General features: G+C 42.1%; 1 protein-coding gene across 10 annotated transcripts in view; it reads right to left on the minus strand.

Moving 5' to 3' along the window:
- Nucleotides 1–17,827, minus strand: part of CPEB3 (cytoplasmic polyadenylation element binding protein 3) — a 180,159-nt gene that overhangs the window by 146,227 nt on the left and 16,105 nt on the right. For 3 of the 10 annotated variants that reach the window (XM_082339444.1, XM_082339443.1, XM_082339448.1), the window contains exon 2: nt 3,740–4,758. In XM_082339444.1, coding sequence (XP_082195570.1) covers nt 3,740–4,758 — 1,019 coding nt within the window. Of the gene's footprint in view, nt 1–3,739; nt 4,927–4,994; nt 5,664–7,712; nt 12,939–17,827 lie in introns of those variants that run through there. The other 7 variants (XM_082339445.1, XM_082339440.1, XM_082339446.1 and 4 more) reach the window with 5 other exon arrangements.

Genomic DNA, 17,827 nt, shown 5'->3' on the forward strand with positions numbered 1-17,827 from the left:
TGAGATGTGGACCTAGGCAATCTGCCTCCAAAGTCTGCTTCTGATAGAAACTACCCACCTGAACTTGAGCAGGTCATTACACATATTTGGACTTTGATTTCCTCTTCTGGAAAATGAGCAGAGCAGTGGAATAGGCGCTCTCAAAAGTCCCTTCTAAATTTCTCTGGACAACAACACTATTTAAACCGAAATTCACTACATATAGAAAATACCTCTGTTCTAGTCCTTTTACAAACCTAGGCTTCTCTGTCTTATATAAATAGAGAATGAAGCATATGTATAATACCCCAGGTGGGGTACCTCACTGCTTTAAAAAATTTTTTTTTTTAATATAAATTTATTTATTTTTGGCTGCGTTGGGTCTCCGTTGCTGCGTGCGGGCTTTCTCTAGTTGCGGCGAGCGGGGGCTACTCTTCGTTGCAGTGCGCAGGCTCCTCATTGCGGTGGCTTCTGTTGTTGCGGAGCACGGCCTCTAGGCGCACAGGCTTCAGTAGTTGTGGGGCACGGGCTCAGTAGTTGTGGCTTGCAGGCTCTAGAGCGCAGGCCCAGTAGTTGTGGCGCACGGGCTTAGCTGCTCCGCGGCATGTGGGATCTTCCCAGACCAGGGCTCGAACCCGTGTCCCCTGCACTGGCAGGCGGATTCTTAACCACTGCGCCACCAGGGAAGCCCCCTCACTGCTTTTGATCTCTGTTGGTGGATGGTACATCACTAAGAGCCAGATAGAGAACCTCATGAGATAGTTCCATAAGTAAGTCCCTTTGAATGGAGCCCAAAGAGAACCTGACATAAATGAAGTCTACCTGACAGCACTAGTGCTACAAGGAAGTTAAGGACACACATCAACAAAACTAGCCAAAGTGCTATTACCTAAGTTATGCCATTCTTTCTCTCAGGACCTCAGTTTCCTTATTTATAGAAATGAGGTGGCTTTTAGATACAAGCAATCCCTAAGGAAGCAGCCACCCCAACCCAGAGAAACCAATCAACTTTGTTAGAATTAAGGGAAGGGCATAAGGAAGCACATGCAGTTTGAAAAATCACATTCAAATACAGTTATTGCTTTCACAATATAAACCACATAAGTAAAGCTCCAAAAATTCTATTGTGTGGGTTGGCAAAAGAGAGTGAAGCAGCACTGCTGGGAGTGGGTAATGGATTTTTTTTTTAATATTATGGTACATTAGAGTAGATCACTGTTGAAAGCCCCTTTTAGCTCAAAGAGTCTGAAATAAAAAAATTAAGTTGGTATTCTATGAAATACAGTCCTAGATTTAAAGAAAAAAATCTTATTTGTCAAAATAATTTTTTAAAAAGTCATTAGGAGCTACTTAAGTTATTTTCTCTTCTGTAGAAAAATGATTTAAATAAATATATAAACATGTAAAATTCTGTACACAAGACTCAAGGTGTTTTTGTTTTTTTAAACGTAATATGCTTATCAACACAAACCAAGTCTGATAATTTTCCAAGCCAAAACACAGCCAGGTTACTCCTACTCTGGTTCTAATATTGCTTCCAAACCCTGAAGCTCCATTTTAAGTAAGAAAAAGAAATGAGACAAAGTCCGTGTAATTCTTCCTGAGGTCAAATTTATAAAGCTCAATTTTCAATCAAATCTCTCCTCCTACAAATCTTTTGGCCATCTTTCCCTACTCAATAGCACTACCAGGGATGAAAAAACAAGAATCCAAACTCAATCCAGTCCATCTGGCTCTCATTAGCATGGCTGGTAAATGGTTTGCTGAGAAACAACTGGCAATCCCCACATTACTTGTCAATATCAGTTTGGGGGAAATTTTATGGATTTAATCTCTCCCCAGTTCCCTTTTCTGGAGATAATCAAAAGCTAGTTGTATTCAGATTCTACTCTTAGAAAAAGATAATTGATGTCTACACTATCAGCTTCCAGGCCCAAAACCTCCCTGTTAGATTTTAGGTTATCCTCTAAGACTGGATTTGGGTAGAGATCATCAGAGTAATAAGAGGGGCTATTAGAAAAAGAGGGGCTCTCCTACCAAATGCAGCCTCCCTGTCCAGCCCCCCGCCACACACACACACACACACACACACACACACACAGAAATTCCAGAAAGCAGAGTCCTCCTTTTCTCTAGGGATCTAATCCCAGCGTGCAGTCTCTTCATTTTATTAAACCAAACTTTAGAATAATGGGGAGAAATATACCTTAATATTAAACTTTTCCATTCCTGAAGGGCCCCTGTAAAAATGTGTTAAGACTGTCTCATTAAAAACTCTCATACACATAATTTATGAGTTTCAGGGACCCCCTTGAACTGTTGAGGTTAAAAATCCTTGCTCTAGTTTAGAGAATCACGCGCTTCTTAATAACCTTATCTCCTCCTTCATGGATGGGAGCCATGCCAAACATCACATCTGAAATGTAAAGAGCAATAAAATGAAGCCTCCAATTGCACCTGCTGCTTTAAACTAACTCTGTCAAATGTCGGTTCTGCCATTTTTCAGCAATGCTCAAAGGATTTCTGTTTCATTTCCTTGGATCCAAAGATCCAAACTGGGTCTTATCCAAGGCCCTCCTCTCTCCTTCCTTCTTTTCTTTTTTAACTGAGCCTGGAAGCGTATGGCCAAATCAATTTGTAAGTGAAGGGTGAATGTTTACCTGAGAACAAAGCCCTCCAGTGAACACTCCCCCTCACCACCCCTTTCCAACTCAAGATGTCCAGGACACTGCCAACCGACGTGGCCATACACTGGATCAGAAAGCGAGAACAGAATAAGGACACTCCATTCAACCTTTTTGTCTGGGGCACTTCCTGGGTTTTTCATTGGCATTTAACACCAAGACACAAGGCTCATTTTTCATTAAAGTTGCAAGACTTTCACTTTGCCCAGTTTCAGATGGTGTAATTGATCTGCATTGTCTTCTTAAATAACCCAACTGAAGGACACTGCAGCTTTAAATATTTCAGCGCTAGCTAGCAAATAGTCTCCATTGCAATATGGCTCTGAAGGTCGCGTCCTATTGTCTCTTTCCTCTGGAAAAAACAATTTCTTAAGTCCTTCTTCTAGGTAACGTAGGAAGGGTTACCCCTAGAAGTCCCACTCTTCCATCCTGGTCCCTGATAGAGTTCCAGTGTTTATTGGAATCTCACACTCATAATTTTCCCGGCAGGGGCAATATGCTGATTGCTATTAATGATGCCAGCACCTTCGCGAGACATAAACACATGTGTTCACATTAGTTTAATTGAGCGTATGCAACTGTCTGAAATAGCAACACTCAAGGGCTGTTAACCCCTTTAAGAGGGGGGCCATAGTGGTTTGGGAGTGGACGGCTTTCAGGAGGCACCCTGAGCCCGGGATTGCATAACGCGAAATGTGTAGCTACTTAAAACGACAGGAATCCCAGCCTACTCATCCTGGGACTATGCCGGCACCCTGCCATACACTTGCAGCTTTTCTTGTCGAAGAAGGTCAAAAGAAGAGGCACAAGCACGATGAAGGAAAAAATAAGCTAAAAGAAAAAGGCTCTTTTCTATCTTGTCAGGGTGCATATATACGATTCCGCCAGCAGTCACAGTGTTCCCCCACCCTTGTCCCCGGTCGTGGAACAGCCCCAGTGAACTGAAGGCTTTGGAAAACGGCAGGGCATCGCTGCCTTTTTTAAAGAACAAAAATCAACGGCCTAATTAAATGGCAGGGAAGACAAGGCAAAGGGAGCAGAGAAGGAAGGCGTGTGCAGGTGCACTGGAGCATTACCTGAAATGGCAACAGATTGTTACCATTGTCCGTCCGGAAAGCGTTATCCTCCATCCAGGACTTGGAGGTGAGCGGGGCCGCGCGGGGGAACTTGGGCGGCGCGATCACGTTGCTGGAGAAGGGCTTTTTGAGCGGCGAGATGGGGTTGAGCGGTGAAGGCACCCCGACGCCCACGCCCACGCCCACGCCGACAGCCCGGCGAGGGTCCCGGCCCGCCTGCAGGCCGCCCCACGGGTTGGACGGCGCGCTCCAGGCCGCGTTCACGCTCTGGTGCGTGTTCCAGCTGGACGACGCGGACGAGGCGGCAGCCGCGGCGGCCGCGGCAGCCGCGGCGGCCGAGGACGAGGACGGCTTGCTAGTCATGATGGGCTGGTGACCGTACGCCGCGGCGGCGCCCCTCTGCGCATAGGGAGCCTGGCTGGGGCTGGCGGGCGACCGGCGCTGCTGCGAGGGCTGCGCCTGCGGGGGCTGCGCGGGCTGCGCGGGCTGCGGTGCGGGCGGCGGCGGCTGCTGGTGGTGCTGGGTCTGCGCCAGGCTCATCTGCGGGGAGAAGGTGCCTCCGAAGACCGGGTTGACGTGGTGAGGGAAGTTCTGGAAGAGCATGGTCCCGTTGACTGGCGTGATCCCCTGGAAGAAGCTGTCCTCTACCGCGTTCGTGGTGCCCGTGGACCAGGTGCTGCCGAAGGACGGCGACAGCGACGCGCCCGGCGCCGCGGGCTCCTGCGGCGGCGGCGGCGGCGGCTGCTGAGGGGGCTGGTGGAAACCCAAGCCCGGCAGGAGCGGCGATTCCATCTGCATCTTGTCGGGGCCGTTGGGGGCCGGCGGGGCCGCGGCGGGGCTGAGGGCCGGCACTGCGCTGCTGTCCTCCGGCTTGGGGGTCTCTGAGGACAGGGGCGTGGACGGGGCTTCGGCTGTGCCGGGCTCGGGCTGGGGCTGCTGCTGCTGCTGCCGCTGCTGCTGGGACTGGGGCTGGGTTTTGCTTTTGTCCATCAGTAAATCATCCTGCATGGTTTGCGCAGCTGAAACGGGAAAAAAGAGAGACGCGTTATTGTCAATGTGTTCGTTAATGCCCCTTGCTGAAGCGGGCGGGTGTTTTACTTGCGAAAATCCAGTGCCACCGCTATTAGCCAATTGCAATGCAAATCCATAATCTCCCATTTAGAAGAACAGGTCGGGCTGGGGGAGCGGGGGGAGGAGGGTGCGGGGGGGGGGAGCTCATGCAAGGTCTCTAAAAATACTGTGAGAGCGTCTTCACCCTTTCTGATGTCTAGGTTCCTTTTCTGTATTAGTGAGAGATGTGCTTATAAGACAGAAAGACGGCAATTTCGCCACGTCTCTTTTCCCTTCACCGGAACTCAGAGCGTTCACCCTGCAATGAGAAACCGATTCTGGTTCCTGTTTTTTCCCAAGCACCACCCTCCCCCAGCTATTTGCATACGTCAATAAATACTGCTGCGTCCTTCAGCAAGGTTAAAAAGACACCGCACACGACCCTTTCTAACCCCCGCTCCGGCACTTTAAAGAAACAGAAGTCTTATCCCCCTTGATTAGCAAACTGCCTTCTTGCCTCGATAATTGTTTCATTTAGCAACAGCGAACCACGAGGGAGGAAATCCTTGGCATTTGTTAGGAGGAGGACTCAGCTGCACAATCATTCTCTGGCCTCCCAGGAGCTGCAGCTACTCCATTTTGTTAGGACACATTAAAACAAACAACAACAACAAAAAAAAAAAACATTGTTTTTAAAGAGGTAAAAATCTACTGAAACATTTTCAAGTGCTTGCTTCTTGTTACTCTAAGGACTAGGGTTTTTCTGCTTATTCTCCAATTTTCTCGTCTCCAATTCTGCCGCACAAGAGATTTTTTTGGCATCTCAGTGGTTCAGGTCTCAACAGGAGCCTGAGAATTTCTCCGCAGAGTGAAGAAATGTGAGAGAGAGAGAGAGAGAGAGAGAGAGAGAGAGGGAGGGAGGGAGGGAGGGAGGGAGGGAGGGAGGGAGGGAGGGAGGGAGAGAGAGAGAGAGAGAGAGAGAGAGAGAGAGAGAGAGAGAGAGAGAGAGAGAGAGAGAGAGAGACGCGGAGGGAGGGAGGAGGGAGGGACGGAGGGAGGGGGCGGGGGACTGTGACTATGAGATGGGGTGGGGGCGGGGCTTTTAAAAAAATCCCTCTTGAGATTTAAGCAGAAAGTCAAGATAATTCTGGGGTTGCCAGATTTTTCATTTTTGAATCCTCCTGCTACTGCCTTGGTCACAAGACTCTGGCAAATTTAGAATCCATTCTCTTATCACTGGTATTAGCAGTGAAAGATTATGGTTTGAAGACCCTGAATTACCATATGCTAGCTAACGTGTTATAAATAGCATAGTACAAAGTCCCCAATTCTCATACATTGCAATTATAGTGCACTGCCATCACTGCTTCATTTAGCCATATAAGGAGAGTATGGTATTTTCCATTTCGCACAGAAGGGCTATATTCACCTCTGCCATACAGCATGTTTTATCATTCAAGGATGAAAATAGTCATCGCTCAAAACCAGGAGATTTCCATACACATAGTTATCACTGAGTTAGCTTGTCCCTTAGAGTACATTAATTGTTTTAAATATATGAATATTACAGTGCTAAGACCCTGAAAACAAGTATTTTGAAGTGTTCAAGGAGCATATGACCAAATATATAATTATTTTTAGATGATGATTCAGTATAATTGCAACAAAGTTATTAATATGTTTAATGCAGTTAATTAACTCAGATACTTGGAAAAGCATCTTTCTCAGGACACTTGTAAAGGGCATTCAGATACACACAGAAGTTCTGTCTTTGGACATTCTCACGATAATAACTGTTGTAAGATAAATGTGTTGGAAAATGTCTATGCTTCCCCTTTCAACTATTAAGCAAAATACGTCAGACTAAGAAATGGGATTAAAAGTAGTTCTACTATTTTATTAAAGAGTATCTTTAAAATGGTTAATCTTTCATTTCAAAGTTTCATACATAGACAAAATAGTGGGCTCGAGGAAAAGCTTCACAGCCACCTTATTCTCCTTTCTACTCCTCCCCCCGACCCCCACCCCCAAAAAACCCAACCCAATATAATACACATCACAAATCGCCAGCTACTACCAATTAAACCTACTTAAGATTGACTTTGTGTTCCTTAGCTCCCTTCGTCTAAAATAATGGCTTTGATCAGTATTGTAAAATATGACAAAGAGGCAAGCAGAGCTTGGATTCACAACAGCACAAAGTTCTATTGCTGCCAAAGGAAATGGACACAGAAAGAGACATTTTCATACTTGGTTTAAGCAGTGCTGCAGTAAACCATTATAATCTGGGATTTGAGTCTCTTCCAGTGTGCTAGAATTGTCTTTACAACAGCCATATCATCATGGCTGAAATATGCATTTGATTATAATTTTAATATCACTCAGCTTTTCCAATGCTTGTATCAATGCTTTCTGTTAATGCCTTCAGTTTAAACTATATATCTGTGGTGGAAAAATTAATGCTGTACTATAGCAAAAAAGCCAAAAAGTAAGCTAGACTCAGAATATTTTAAGGCTATAAGTAATATTAATATATTTATTAAATTAAAAAATTTTTATCATACCAGAAACACCCATTTCTCTTTTCAACATTTCTTAAAGACATAAATTTCACTGCCTGTATAAATTCACTCTGTCAAGGTCAAGACCCATCTTTAATAAATAAGACCCTTTTAAACAAAAGATAAGCAATAGATGAAAATAACATTTACAGAGTTAATATGCAATGTCAGTAACTGCTTGTACAGTCTGTTCCTTTGGGTGGGTTTTTTGTTTGTTGGGTTTTTTTTTTTTTCTTTTTTCTTATTTACAGCAGAGTCCGAGAAATAGATACCTCCTTCCCCTCCCCCCACCCCACACACAATAGATCTTCCTTTACATGCAATCACCCAATCTCAAGTAACAAATTCTTAGCAGCAGTTACCTTTGAGGGTCCAGTTTTTAAGGATCGATAAAATTAAAAAGTGTACAGTATTTATTTTCTTCTTTCAGGTTGATTATGTGACCGCTCTGGCAAGAGCACTTTGACAACTGTAAGAAGAGAGGGCATGCGCACACAGGGAACTGTGGGGGCTGAAGTCCTTAGCTAGGTCCGCTGCCCGACTGGAGCATGTTCCGCTAGGAAAGGAGGAAGCCTCCAAAATACTGATTCCACGGGAAAGAGGTTGTGCCGATTACACTGTATCTTCCTAACCAATCTAAATCACGAGTTGTTAAGACGAACACGGGGGAAAATAAACCGGTTTGTTAACTGATTTAGGAGGCCAGGTTAAAAGAGAAACTGGATTCTAGGACTCAAAATAAAGAAACCCAGCGGAGCTACCTTAAATGGTATTAGAATGGTAATGACTGGGTAGCCAGCAATAGGAACCCTACCACAGCAAAAGAGATGGGGTGGGGAGGAATAAGGAAGGGAGGAGGCGGACTACTAGGGAAAGATACTTAAAATCTGACCATACTTAAAAGACACATGCTTAATATTATAAAATGAAAAGTACCTTAATATTAAATATGATATAAACCTTGGAGGTCAGGTTAAAAATAGGTTTCAGTCACAAATTTTTGACATCTTATCTATCCACCAAGATTTCTTTGTATTTGAAATGAAGGCAGAAATCACTTACTTCACGATTCTACTTCATATGCTCAAAATCAACTCACCTCCTTATTTTACTTGTCAAAATGAAAGTTTACCTTGCATTATTCATACAATGATCAATCAAATAAAATTCAACTCTTTTAAGCTAAAATAGTGTTTGGTTAAACATTAAAAAAATAATCTGACATGTTTAGAGTTTCACTGTATAGGGCAGTGACTTCTTTATTCAAAACAGAAAGTAGATACAGTTTCTATCTAAAATTTTTTTTTTCCGGTGTACATTTTTCCTATCTTAACCTCAGAACTCCAAGGCTGGAATCTCACAACATCTTATCAACTGGTATTATCTATAGCTTCTGAGAGCAACAGTTCAATTACCAGTTTGCTCACATAGGCAGAAGATATTATTTCTTGTGGGATTTGGTTCAGTGCCATTCACCCAAGAGGTTCAGAGTAAATGTCAGTTGATGATTATGCTGATTGGACTTAGAACTAAAAATGTTAAGCACCATTTAAAACTGTCTTATTTCTCTATTTCCTCTCTTCACCAATTACAACTAAAGTAGTATTACCAGAGACTACCAATTTGCAGCAGTTAGTAGTCTTTGTTTCTAGTTATTTCTAAGGAAAAAACAAAACTAACAATTTAAGAGGAAAAAATCATTTCGAATGAATCTGCCAAAAGCTCTTTTTAAAAGAACCAAATAAATGATCTTCTTATTCCTACCGTGAACTTAGCATATATTCCCCCTTTTTTTTTTCTTCCTCTACCTTCCTAAAGAAAGCTTTACCTCTGCCAACGTGCTATACTAACCATATTCATTACAGAGTCTGTAAAGATCAACTCATGGCTAATCTTATTCCTGAATACTTCCCTAACCTACCAAACTTCTACATTTTCAAGTACTTCAATTAAGTTAAAAAAAAAAAAGTTCCCTCATAAAACCCTTATAAAGACTTGTTTTAAGAAACAGATTTTTTTTAATTATTTGAAATTAATATGTCAAGACTTTATTGGTAAAGTAGAAATTCTTAAGTTATGCAGGTGTGCTTGAAAATGGTTTACCTGGGCATTTATCAATCCACCTGACCCCAAGTACAGGTCTACTAATAATTCACACAATGAAGAAAAATAAACTTTGGCCTCTGACCCTTTGATAAATGACAATAAATAATTAGCACAGCCCATACTTAACATAATTTTATTGTATTTGAAAATGAACTATCTCTGCTCTTCCGTTCCTAAAATGAGCACTCAAATTTAAAAGAAAATGACTCATACATATATACCAAGGTGTAAGTAAATACCAAGCAAACAATAAATTATAGGAGGACCCCTAACAAAGACAAAGAACTTCTCTACTGAAATCTTGTTTTTTATTTAACCAAAAAGGAAGCATTTTCTGAAATTTTGTCTTTAGGTCACAAAGCTTAACAGTAGACCCCTTTTGAATAGTCATGGAAGGCTGTAAAAATAGAGATTGCACTTGCAAAGTTAATTCATTGAGATATACATGGGTCAAACACATTTTTCTAGGCTTCCTTCTTTCCTTTCTTTCCCTACTTACATCTCCAGCACAATGCTTATGAGTCCCGGGTACTTGGTGGTTGCTCCATGTACCCTTGCTGATAAGTGAATAAATGGATAAATGAATGGATGGATGAAGCATAGTTTTTGATTATCTAAAACAGCCAAGGTTTGGGACTTCCCTGGCAGCCCAGTGGTTGGGACTCAGTGCTTCCACTGCAGGGGCGAGGGTTCGATCCCTGGTCAGGGAACTAAGATCCCACATGCCTCGCAGAGCGGCCAAAATAAATAAATAAATAAAGTTCATTTAAAAAATAAAAATAAAAATAAATAAAACAGCCAAGGTTTGAGTAAGTATTAAATTATCCTCCATTTACAAGAGCAATTACTTTTTCATCAGCTGCAAGAATGGGAAGTGTTATAAAATAGAGCACAATTTTGGACCTTAATGATGCTCAGCAGTATGCAGATCATTGGATTACCATCATGAAATAACATTCATTAAGCACGAAGTGAACAAGGAACTTTGTTCCCATCTAAGAGTTTACAATCTAATAAAGACACACACCCTACCCCTCCACAAAAACTGCTTCATTAAGTTCACAATAGCCTTTCAGAGCTAAGTCCAAAGGATGTTTTGTTAGTGTTATCTTGCTTGACCTTGCAGCAACATTGACATAGCTGACCACACTTTCTAGATATACCTTCTTCCCTTGGCTTCCTTCATGTTGTCCTTTCTTGGTTTTCTTACATTTGGGGTTTTACTCGCTTGCCCACATGTGCACACGCACGCTCTCTCTCTGTCTTCTTTGCCAACTGACTTTAAATATTGAGTTCCTCAGGGCTCTGTCCTAGGCCCTCTTCTCATCTCACTTCATTTGAATGGCTTTCCCAACTAAAAGGAAAGGACCAGGCCTATCTTTATTGACAGCTATATTCCCAACATCTATCACTGTGCCTAGCACATAATAAATAGGTATTCAGGAAATATTTGTTGAATTAAATTTACATTTGTATGCAAAGGGCAAGGATGCCAACACACTCTAGGTGGCAAAAAATAAATAAACCTAGAGGGACTTAAACCACCAGATAGCAAGACCTATTATAAAGTTATAATAATTAGATTGTGTGGTTATTGGCACAGGATAAGCAAATAGACAAATGGACCAAAAAGTCCAGACACAGATCCACATATGTATAGTTGTTAAGGAACTGTGGACCGAAACCACCCACCTTGGCCAGGCACGATGAAAACCGCTTGCCTGAGTTGTCTCACAACAAGAGGTCCCGATAAGGAACAGAGTGCTGCCTCTGAAAACTAACCGGGAGAATTCGGGAGGGGCCAAAAGAGGGAGGAGACGACCCACCTCTGAGACTCCTTCACGCTGGAATCCATCTTGGCTGAGATGCACGCGCCACCAGGAAGGGCCCTGAGTCAAACTGTGGGCCAGAGATGATTGGCCAGAGACAACCCAGAAACTAACCCCATTACCATAAAACCTAAGACTGCGAGCCACGTGGCAGAGCAGTTCTCCTAGGTTGCCTTACCCTGCTGCTCTCCGCCTGGGTTCCCCTTTCCAATAAAGTGTCTTGCTTTGTCAGCGCACGTGTTTCCTTGGACAATTCATTTCTGAGTGTTAGACAAGAGCCCACTTTCAGGCCCTGGAAGGGGTCCCCCTTCCTGTGACATGGTGACCAGATTTATGAAAACAGTAACATTGCAGTAGTGAAAGGATGGTCTTTTCAATAAAGGATATTGGAGTCAACTGAATATCCATATGGCGAAAAAGAGACCTTCATCCTTATCACACCATACACAAAAATCAATTCCAGATGGATTGTGAGTCTAAATGTAAAAGGTAAACAATAAAGCCTTTAAAAGAGTATTTTCATGACATTAGAGCAGGCAACAATTTCTTCAACAGGTCACAAAAGCAATAACTATAAAGGAAAAATTTAATAAACTAAACTAATTAAATTAAGAACATTGGGCTTCCCTGGTGGCGCAGTGGTTGAGAATCTGCCTGCCAATGCAGGGGACACGGGTTCGAGCCCTGGTCTGGGAAGATCCCACATGCTGCGGAGCAACTGGGCCCGTGAGCCACAGCTACTGAGCCTGCGCTTCTGGAGCCTGTGCTCCGCAACAAGAGAGGCCGCGATAGTGAGAGGCCCGCGCACCGCGATGAAGAGTGGCCCCCACTTGCCGCAACTAGAGAAAGCCCTCGCACAGAAACGAAGACCCAACACAGCCATAAATAAATAAATAAATAAATAAATAAATAAAAATAAACATTTAAAAAAAAAAAAAAAAAAGAACATCTGTTTACCAAAAGTCAGAGTGAAAAATCACAGAATGGGAGAAATATATGCTATATATATTTTTTTTTTCAACAAAAGACTTGTAATTCAAATATATAAAGGACCCTTCCAAATTAATAACAGTGAACATCCCAAAGAAAAATGGGCAAGAGACTCCAACAAAAGATATTCAAATGGCCAAAAGGCACATGAAAAGGTGCTCTACATCACTAATAATCAAAGAAATACAAAATACAACCAGAATGGCTAAAACTGGAAAAGGCAGACAATACCACACATTCACAAGGATGTGGGGCAACTCATTCTCAAACACTGCTGATGAAAGTATAATTTAGTATAACTATACAACAACATTGCAAAACTATTTAGTAGGATCTATTAAAGCAAACATTCACACACCTTATGACCCAGCAATACTGCATCTAGATATATACCCAATAAAGATACAAACATATGTTCACCAAAAGACATGTTCAAAACAACATTATTGATAATAGCCCAAACTTGGAAACAACCCAAATATCCATCTACAACAGACTGAATAAGTAAATCTGTGATAGAGTCATATAATAGAATATCATAAGGCAAAGATAATGAATAGACGCCAACTCTATAAAACAACCTAGATGAACTGCATGAATACAATGCTGAGTGAAAGAAGCCTGACACCTAAGAATATATACTATATGATTCAATTTATATAAAGTTCTAAGGGGCTTCCCTGGTGGCGCAGTGGTTAAGAATCTGCCTGCCAATGCAGGGGACACGGGTTCGAGCCCTGGTCCAGGAAGATCCCACATGCCGCGGAGCAACTAAGCCCGTGAGCCACAATTACTGAGCCTGCGTGTCTGGAGCCTGTGCTCCGCAACAAGAGAGGCCGCGATAGTGAGAGGCCCGCGCACCGCGATGAGGAGTGGCCCCCACTTGCCGCAACTGGAGAAAGCCCTCGCACAGAAACGAAGACCCAACACAGCCATAAATAAATAAATAAATAAATAAAAATTAAAAAAAAGAAACGAAGACCCAACACAGTCATAAATAAATAAATAAATAAATAAAAATTTTAAAAAAAAGTTCTAATAAAACTAATTTATAGGGCTAGAAGGCAGCATGCTGGTAACTTCTGCAGAGCAATAATGATTGATAGGGTATATAAAAGGGGGCTGCAGGGGACAGGAATAAAGACGCAGATGTAGAGAATGGGCTTGAGGACACGGGGAAGGGGAAGCTGGGACGAAGTAAGAAGAGTGGCATGGACATATATACACTACCAAATGTAAAATAGATAGCTAGTGGGAAGCAGCCGCACAGCACAGGGAGATCAGCTTGGTGCTTTGTGTCCACCTAGAGGGGTGGGATAGGGAGGGTGGGAGGGAGACGCAAGAGGGAAGAGATATGGGGATATATGTATATGTATAGCTGATTCACTTTGTTATACAGCAGAAACTAACACACTATTGTAAAGCAATTATACTCCAATAAAGATGTTTAAAAAAGAGGGGGTGCTGCAGGGATGCTGGTGATACACTCTTTTTTTTTTTTTTTTCTTTTTTTAATTTGGCTGCACCGGGTCTTAAATTGTGGCATGAAAGTTCTTAGTTGTGGCACGCGGGATCTAGTTCCCCGATCAAGAATCGAACCTGGGCCCCCTGCATTGGGAGTGCAGAGTCTTAACCACTGGACCACCAGGGAAGTCCCTACTCTGTTTCTTGAACTGGACACTGTTACACAAGTGTATTTACTTTAAAAATTCAGAAAACGGACCACATGATTTTTGCACTTTTCTACATTTTTGTTATACTTTCTTTAAATTTATAAAACATATACATGTATTTTTAAAGGTTAACTATCTTCTCTAAAGTAAAGAGGAAAAAATAGCACAATCTGGCCAAATAGGGAGGGGAGCCTTAAGTCTGGGTCATCTAAGCTAGAAAAATAAACTGGGGACTTCCTATGTGCCAGACTTGTATTAGAGGCACTAAGTGCAAAGATGAAAAAAAGCCTAAATCCCTTGACTTCAAAGACCTCACAGCCTAAGGAAGGAAAAATCATTATGGTCAACTATGGTAAATTAGATATCCCCTAAGTAATCTAGAAAGCTTTTAAGATCTTAAAGCCTAAGGCAATTTACTAGCAGGAAGTCCACCTCCTCTGAGTAAGGACCTGTTAAGCAATTCTAGATCAGACTGTTTGAGAACGGAACAAAAGAAAGGGAGCAAAAGGGGAGCCAGGTGAGTCAGGCATGGTTTGGTGGGCACTCTGAAGAGCACCTGAGGTTCTTTATGTTTCTTGCCTCTCTGTCCATTAGTTTTGATTTCATTCAGCAATTTTATGAAAAACCTCCTAGCCACAAAGTAGAAATTCCAAAACTTCACCTGCTTTTTTACTGACCTTGTCTCTAACCTCTAAGATAAAACAGGATATTAGGCAGTAATTTCCTCAATTTCTCAGCTGCCCACCCTCTCTTTACAAACTTATCTGCATCCCCACCCATACTTGCTTTCCTCCTACCTCAGAGGAAGCTGAGTTCCCCTACAAGTCCACACTAATCTCTCCATCTATAGTCTAGAGTTCATTCCATCTAGTTTCCTTGAGACTTAGTTCATTAGTTAATTATGCCCAACATTCTCCTTCCCATTCCAGCCTGGCCATTTGAAAGAAACCGCTAAATCCCAGCTTTACTTCTTTCTCACTTCCAGTTGACTCCACAAACTTACTGCATCTGGCTTCTGCCCCTACAATCCTGCCAAAACTTCTCTTGCTACTGATCTTACTCAAATCACCAATGACCAACTGACACCTTTTCAATTCTTATTTTATTTGCCATTTATCCTTCATAAAACACTTGCATTAGGCAGAATTCTAAGATGGCCCTCCAAGATTCCAAGCTAGAAGGAAAACAGGAACCTTAGTCCTATAAAGGCAATTCTGCCAACAATAAGAATGAACCTGAAAGTGGATTGGACACCCTCAACAGAGAACCCACAGTCATGCTGACTACAGAACCGTAAGTTAGTAAATGAGTGGGTTTTTTCTTTTTTTAAGCCATTAAGCTTGTGGTAATTTGTTACAGATCAGGAGAAAACTAACACAACAGTACTCCATTGTCTTTGAAGACACTGCTCTCCTGCTTCTTCACTTCTGAAGTTTCTTCTCAGTCTCTTGGTCACAAAATACAGCTTCCCCCTGGGAAGCAAAGACTTCAGAGAAGCAAACCCTACCTAGTTAATGTTTTAAATTGTTCTTCAAATCTCCTGACAGTTTCACCATTTCACTTTAAATGCTGTTCACAGGTTGCCCTCATTAAAATGGAATCAACAGTCACCTCTCAAGGAGCTGCCTTAGAAGTATCACCAGCTTCCACAATTTCAACTTCCATCCCCAAAGTTTTAGCTACAGCTTTGAGCATTTTCCCAAGAGCATTCCAACTGCCTGCTGGACATTTCCATGTTCAAGTTTTACAGTGTCACTCATCGTTCTCTATGGAACAGGAGCAAACATTTACCCTAGTATTTAGGGTTCTCTCCTTCTAATCCCAACCTATATTCCCAGATAGCATTGGCCCCACTTCTCCAGGCAAATTGGTCTACTTGTGGTCCTGAACCTTGCTGATGTTACCGACCCCATAGGCCATACCCTCCTCATCCTCTCTACTTATCCTAATCTCACCTTTCTTCAGGGCCTAGTTCAAACACCAGTTCCTAAAAACAGCATCTATCTGTACCACACATTTATAGCTTTGCATTTCTATTTACCTTTTCTGGTATAATTATGTTAATTCCCCAGCTAGAACTCTAAGCTTCTTGAGCTTAGAAAGGCACTGGAACTTATGTTTTTGTTCTTCCTCAAAGTCAGGTAGAGTATCCTGCAGGGAGCCTCATAATTAGAGCTAACATTTATTGCACATATACTGTGTGCCAAGTGCTTTCTACTTATTAGTTCATTTAATCCATGTAATAAACCTATGAAGTAATAAGTACTGTTATTGTCCCTAATTCTAGATAACAAAATGGAAACTTAGAAAGGTGATTTACCTGTCCACACAAGCAGGTCCTCTTGTCCTACTTGATCTAAACAGCCCAGCAGATAGCTTGGGCTTCAGAGGTGTGAAAAGAGGGCAAATTATGGTTCAGCAAATTTTCTTTCTCCCCTTGACACAAAGCTTTTATACAATGACCTTTGCCTGAAAACCAAAGATAAATTCTAACCAAAGGATTCCAAATTCCACCTATGGGGAAGACCCAGTCCCACTCCAGGGTGTTCTAAAAACAACATGATTGTTTCCAAGAGGATGAATCATCAAAAGAACTGATTTTAGTCTTATATCTAGAGAGCAAGGCTGGTCCAGGCCTGAAAATGATGGAGAAAATCTTTCCTGGCCACAATCTCTACAGAAGTACACAATAGGTGTTGTACAAGTTAACGAGTCACCAGGATCATCAGAACCAAAGGGAAGGGCAATGGTCAGAATGTCTACCCAAGTCACTCTTGGACCCTGGTACTTGAAATCAGGTAGTGTTTGTGTGATATCAGTGCTTTACATTCACAGAGGGGATTAGACTTTACCAAACTCCTTCAACTTATTATCTCACTTGATATTAACAGCCCTGTGCAGTGGAAAGACGGCACAGACAGGGCCCTTGCCTTTGCTTCTGCAGTGCACCAGAAGGCTGGCCAAGGAGGCTAGTAGAGACTGAAATCTACATGCTCTGGTCACCAAGCTCACGAACCTTAGTGGCAGAGCTGCTTCTGCCTGGAGGAAAAGGCATCTTTTCCTAATTTCCACAAAGGGACTGTATGAATAGGTGACAGCAACAAGGATGACTATTGGGATCCCTACGTTAAATATGTGGGTATCAATTATACCTCAATAAAGCTAGAAAAATTAAGAATAAATAAAGATGTTGAAACCCAGGCTCAGAGATGTGACAAGATATAGTTAATAACTGGTGGATCCAAGATTAGAATTCAAGTCTTCCAACTTACTAGTTATAGTTTGCATGCTTTTTCAACTATACTACAAGTCTCCCATTGGTTCAGTTTAATGTTGGCTATCTCTGTCTTCTCATGTGGCAGACTGGTATCCTCAGCACTTTGCTCCAACCAGTGGAAACAAAGTCCAGAGCTTTTTGGTGTAGTTCTGTCCTAAAGCCACAGCTGTCCTCTTACTGAGGAAGCTGAGAGACAGATATGTGTGCCAACTGTACCAAAAGGGATACTTTAGATGGATCTCCTACCACTTTTGGAAAAACAAATTAGACCACCTGTCCTAATGTTATGGATCATACATCATCACAGTGGCAGAGAGTCAACATTATTAATATTATGGGAGGTGGTGTGTGGAAAGGCCATAAGGTATGAAATCCAATTATCTAAATTTAGATACTAGCATTACCACTTATTAGCTGCCTGGCCCTGGGAGATAACAATAACAAATATTCATTGAACACATACTATTTGCCATACCATGTACTTTGTTTACATGAATAATTTCACACAATCCTAAGAGGTATGTATCTTCATTACTCCCATTTCACAGATGAAGATATTGAGGCTCTGGAAAGTTCAAGTAACTTACCCTAGGTTACACTGT

Source organism: Balaenoptera borealis (assembly GCF_965194805.1).
Source record: "Balaenoptera borealis genome assembly, chromosome: 10".
NCBI classification, from domain to species: domain Eukaryota; kingdom Metazoa; phylum Chordata; class Mammalia; order Artiodactyla; family Balaenopteridae; genus Balaenoptera; species Balaenoptera borealis.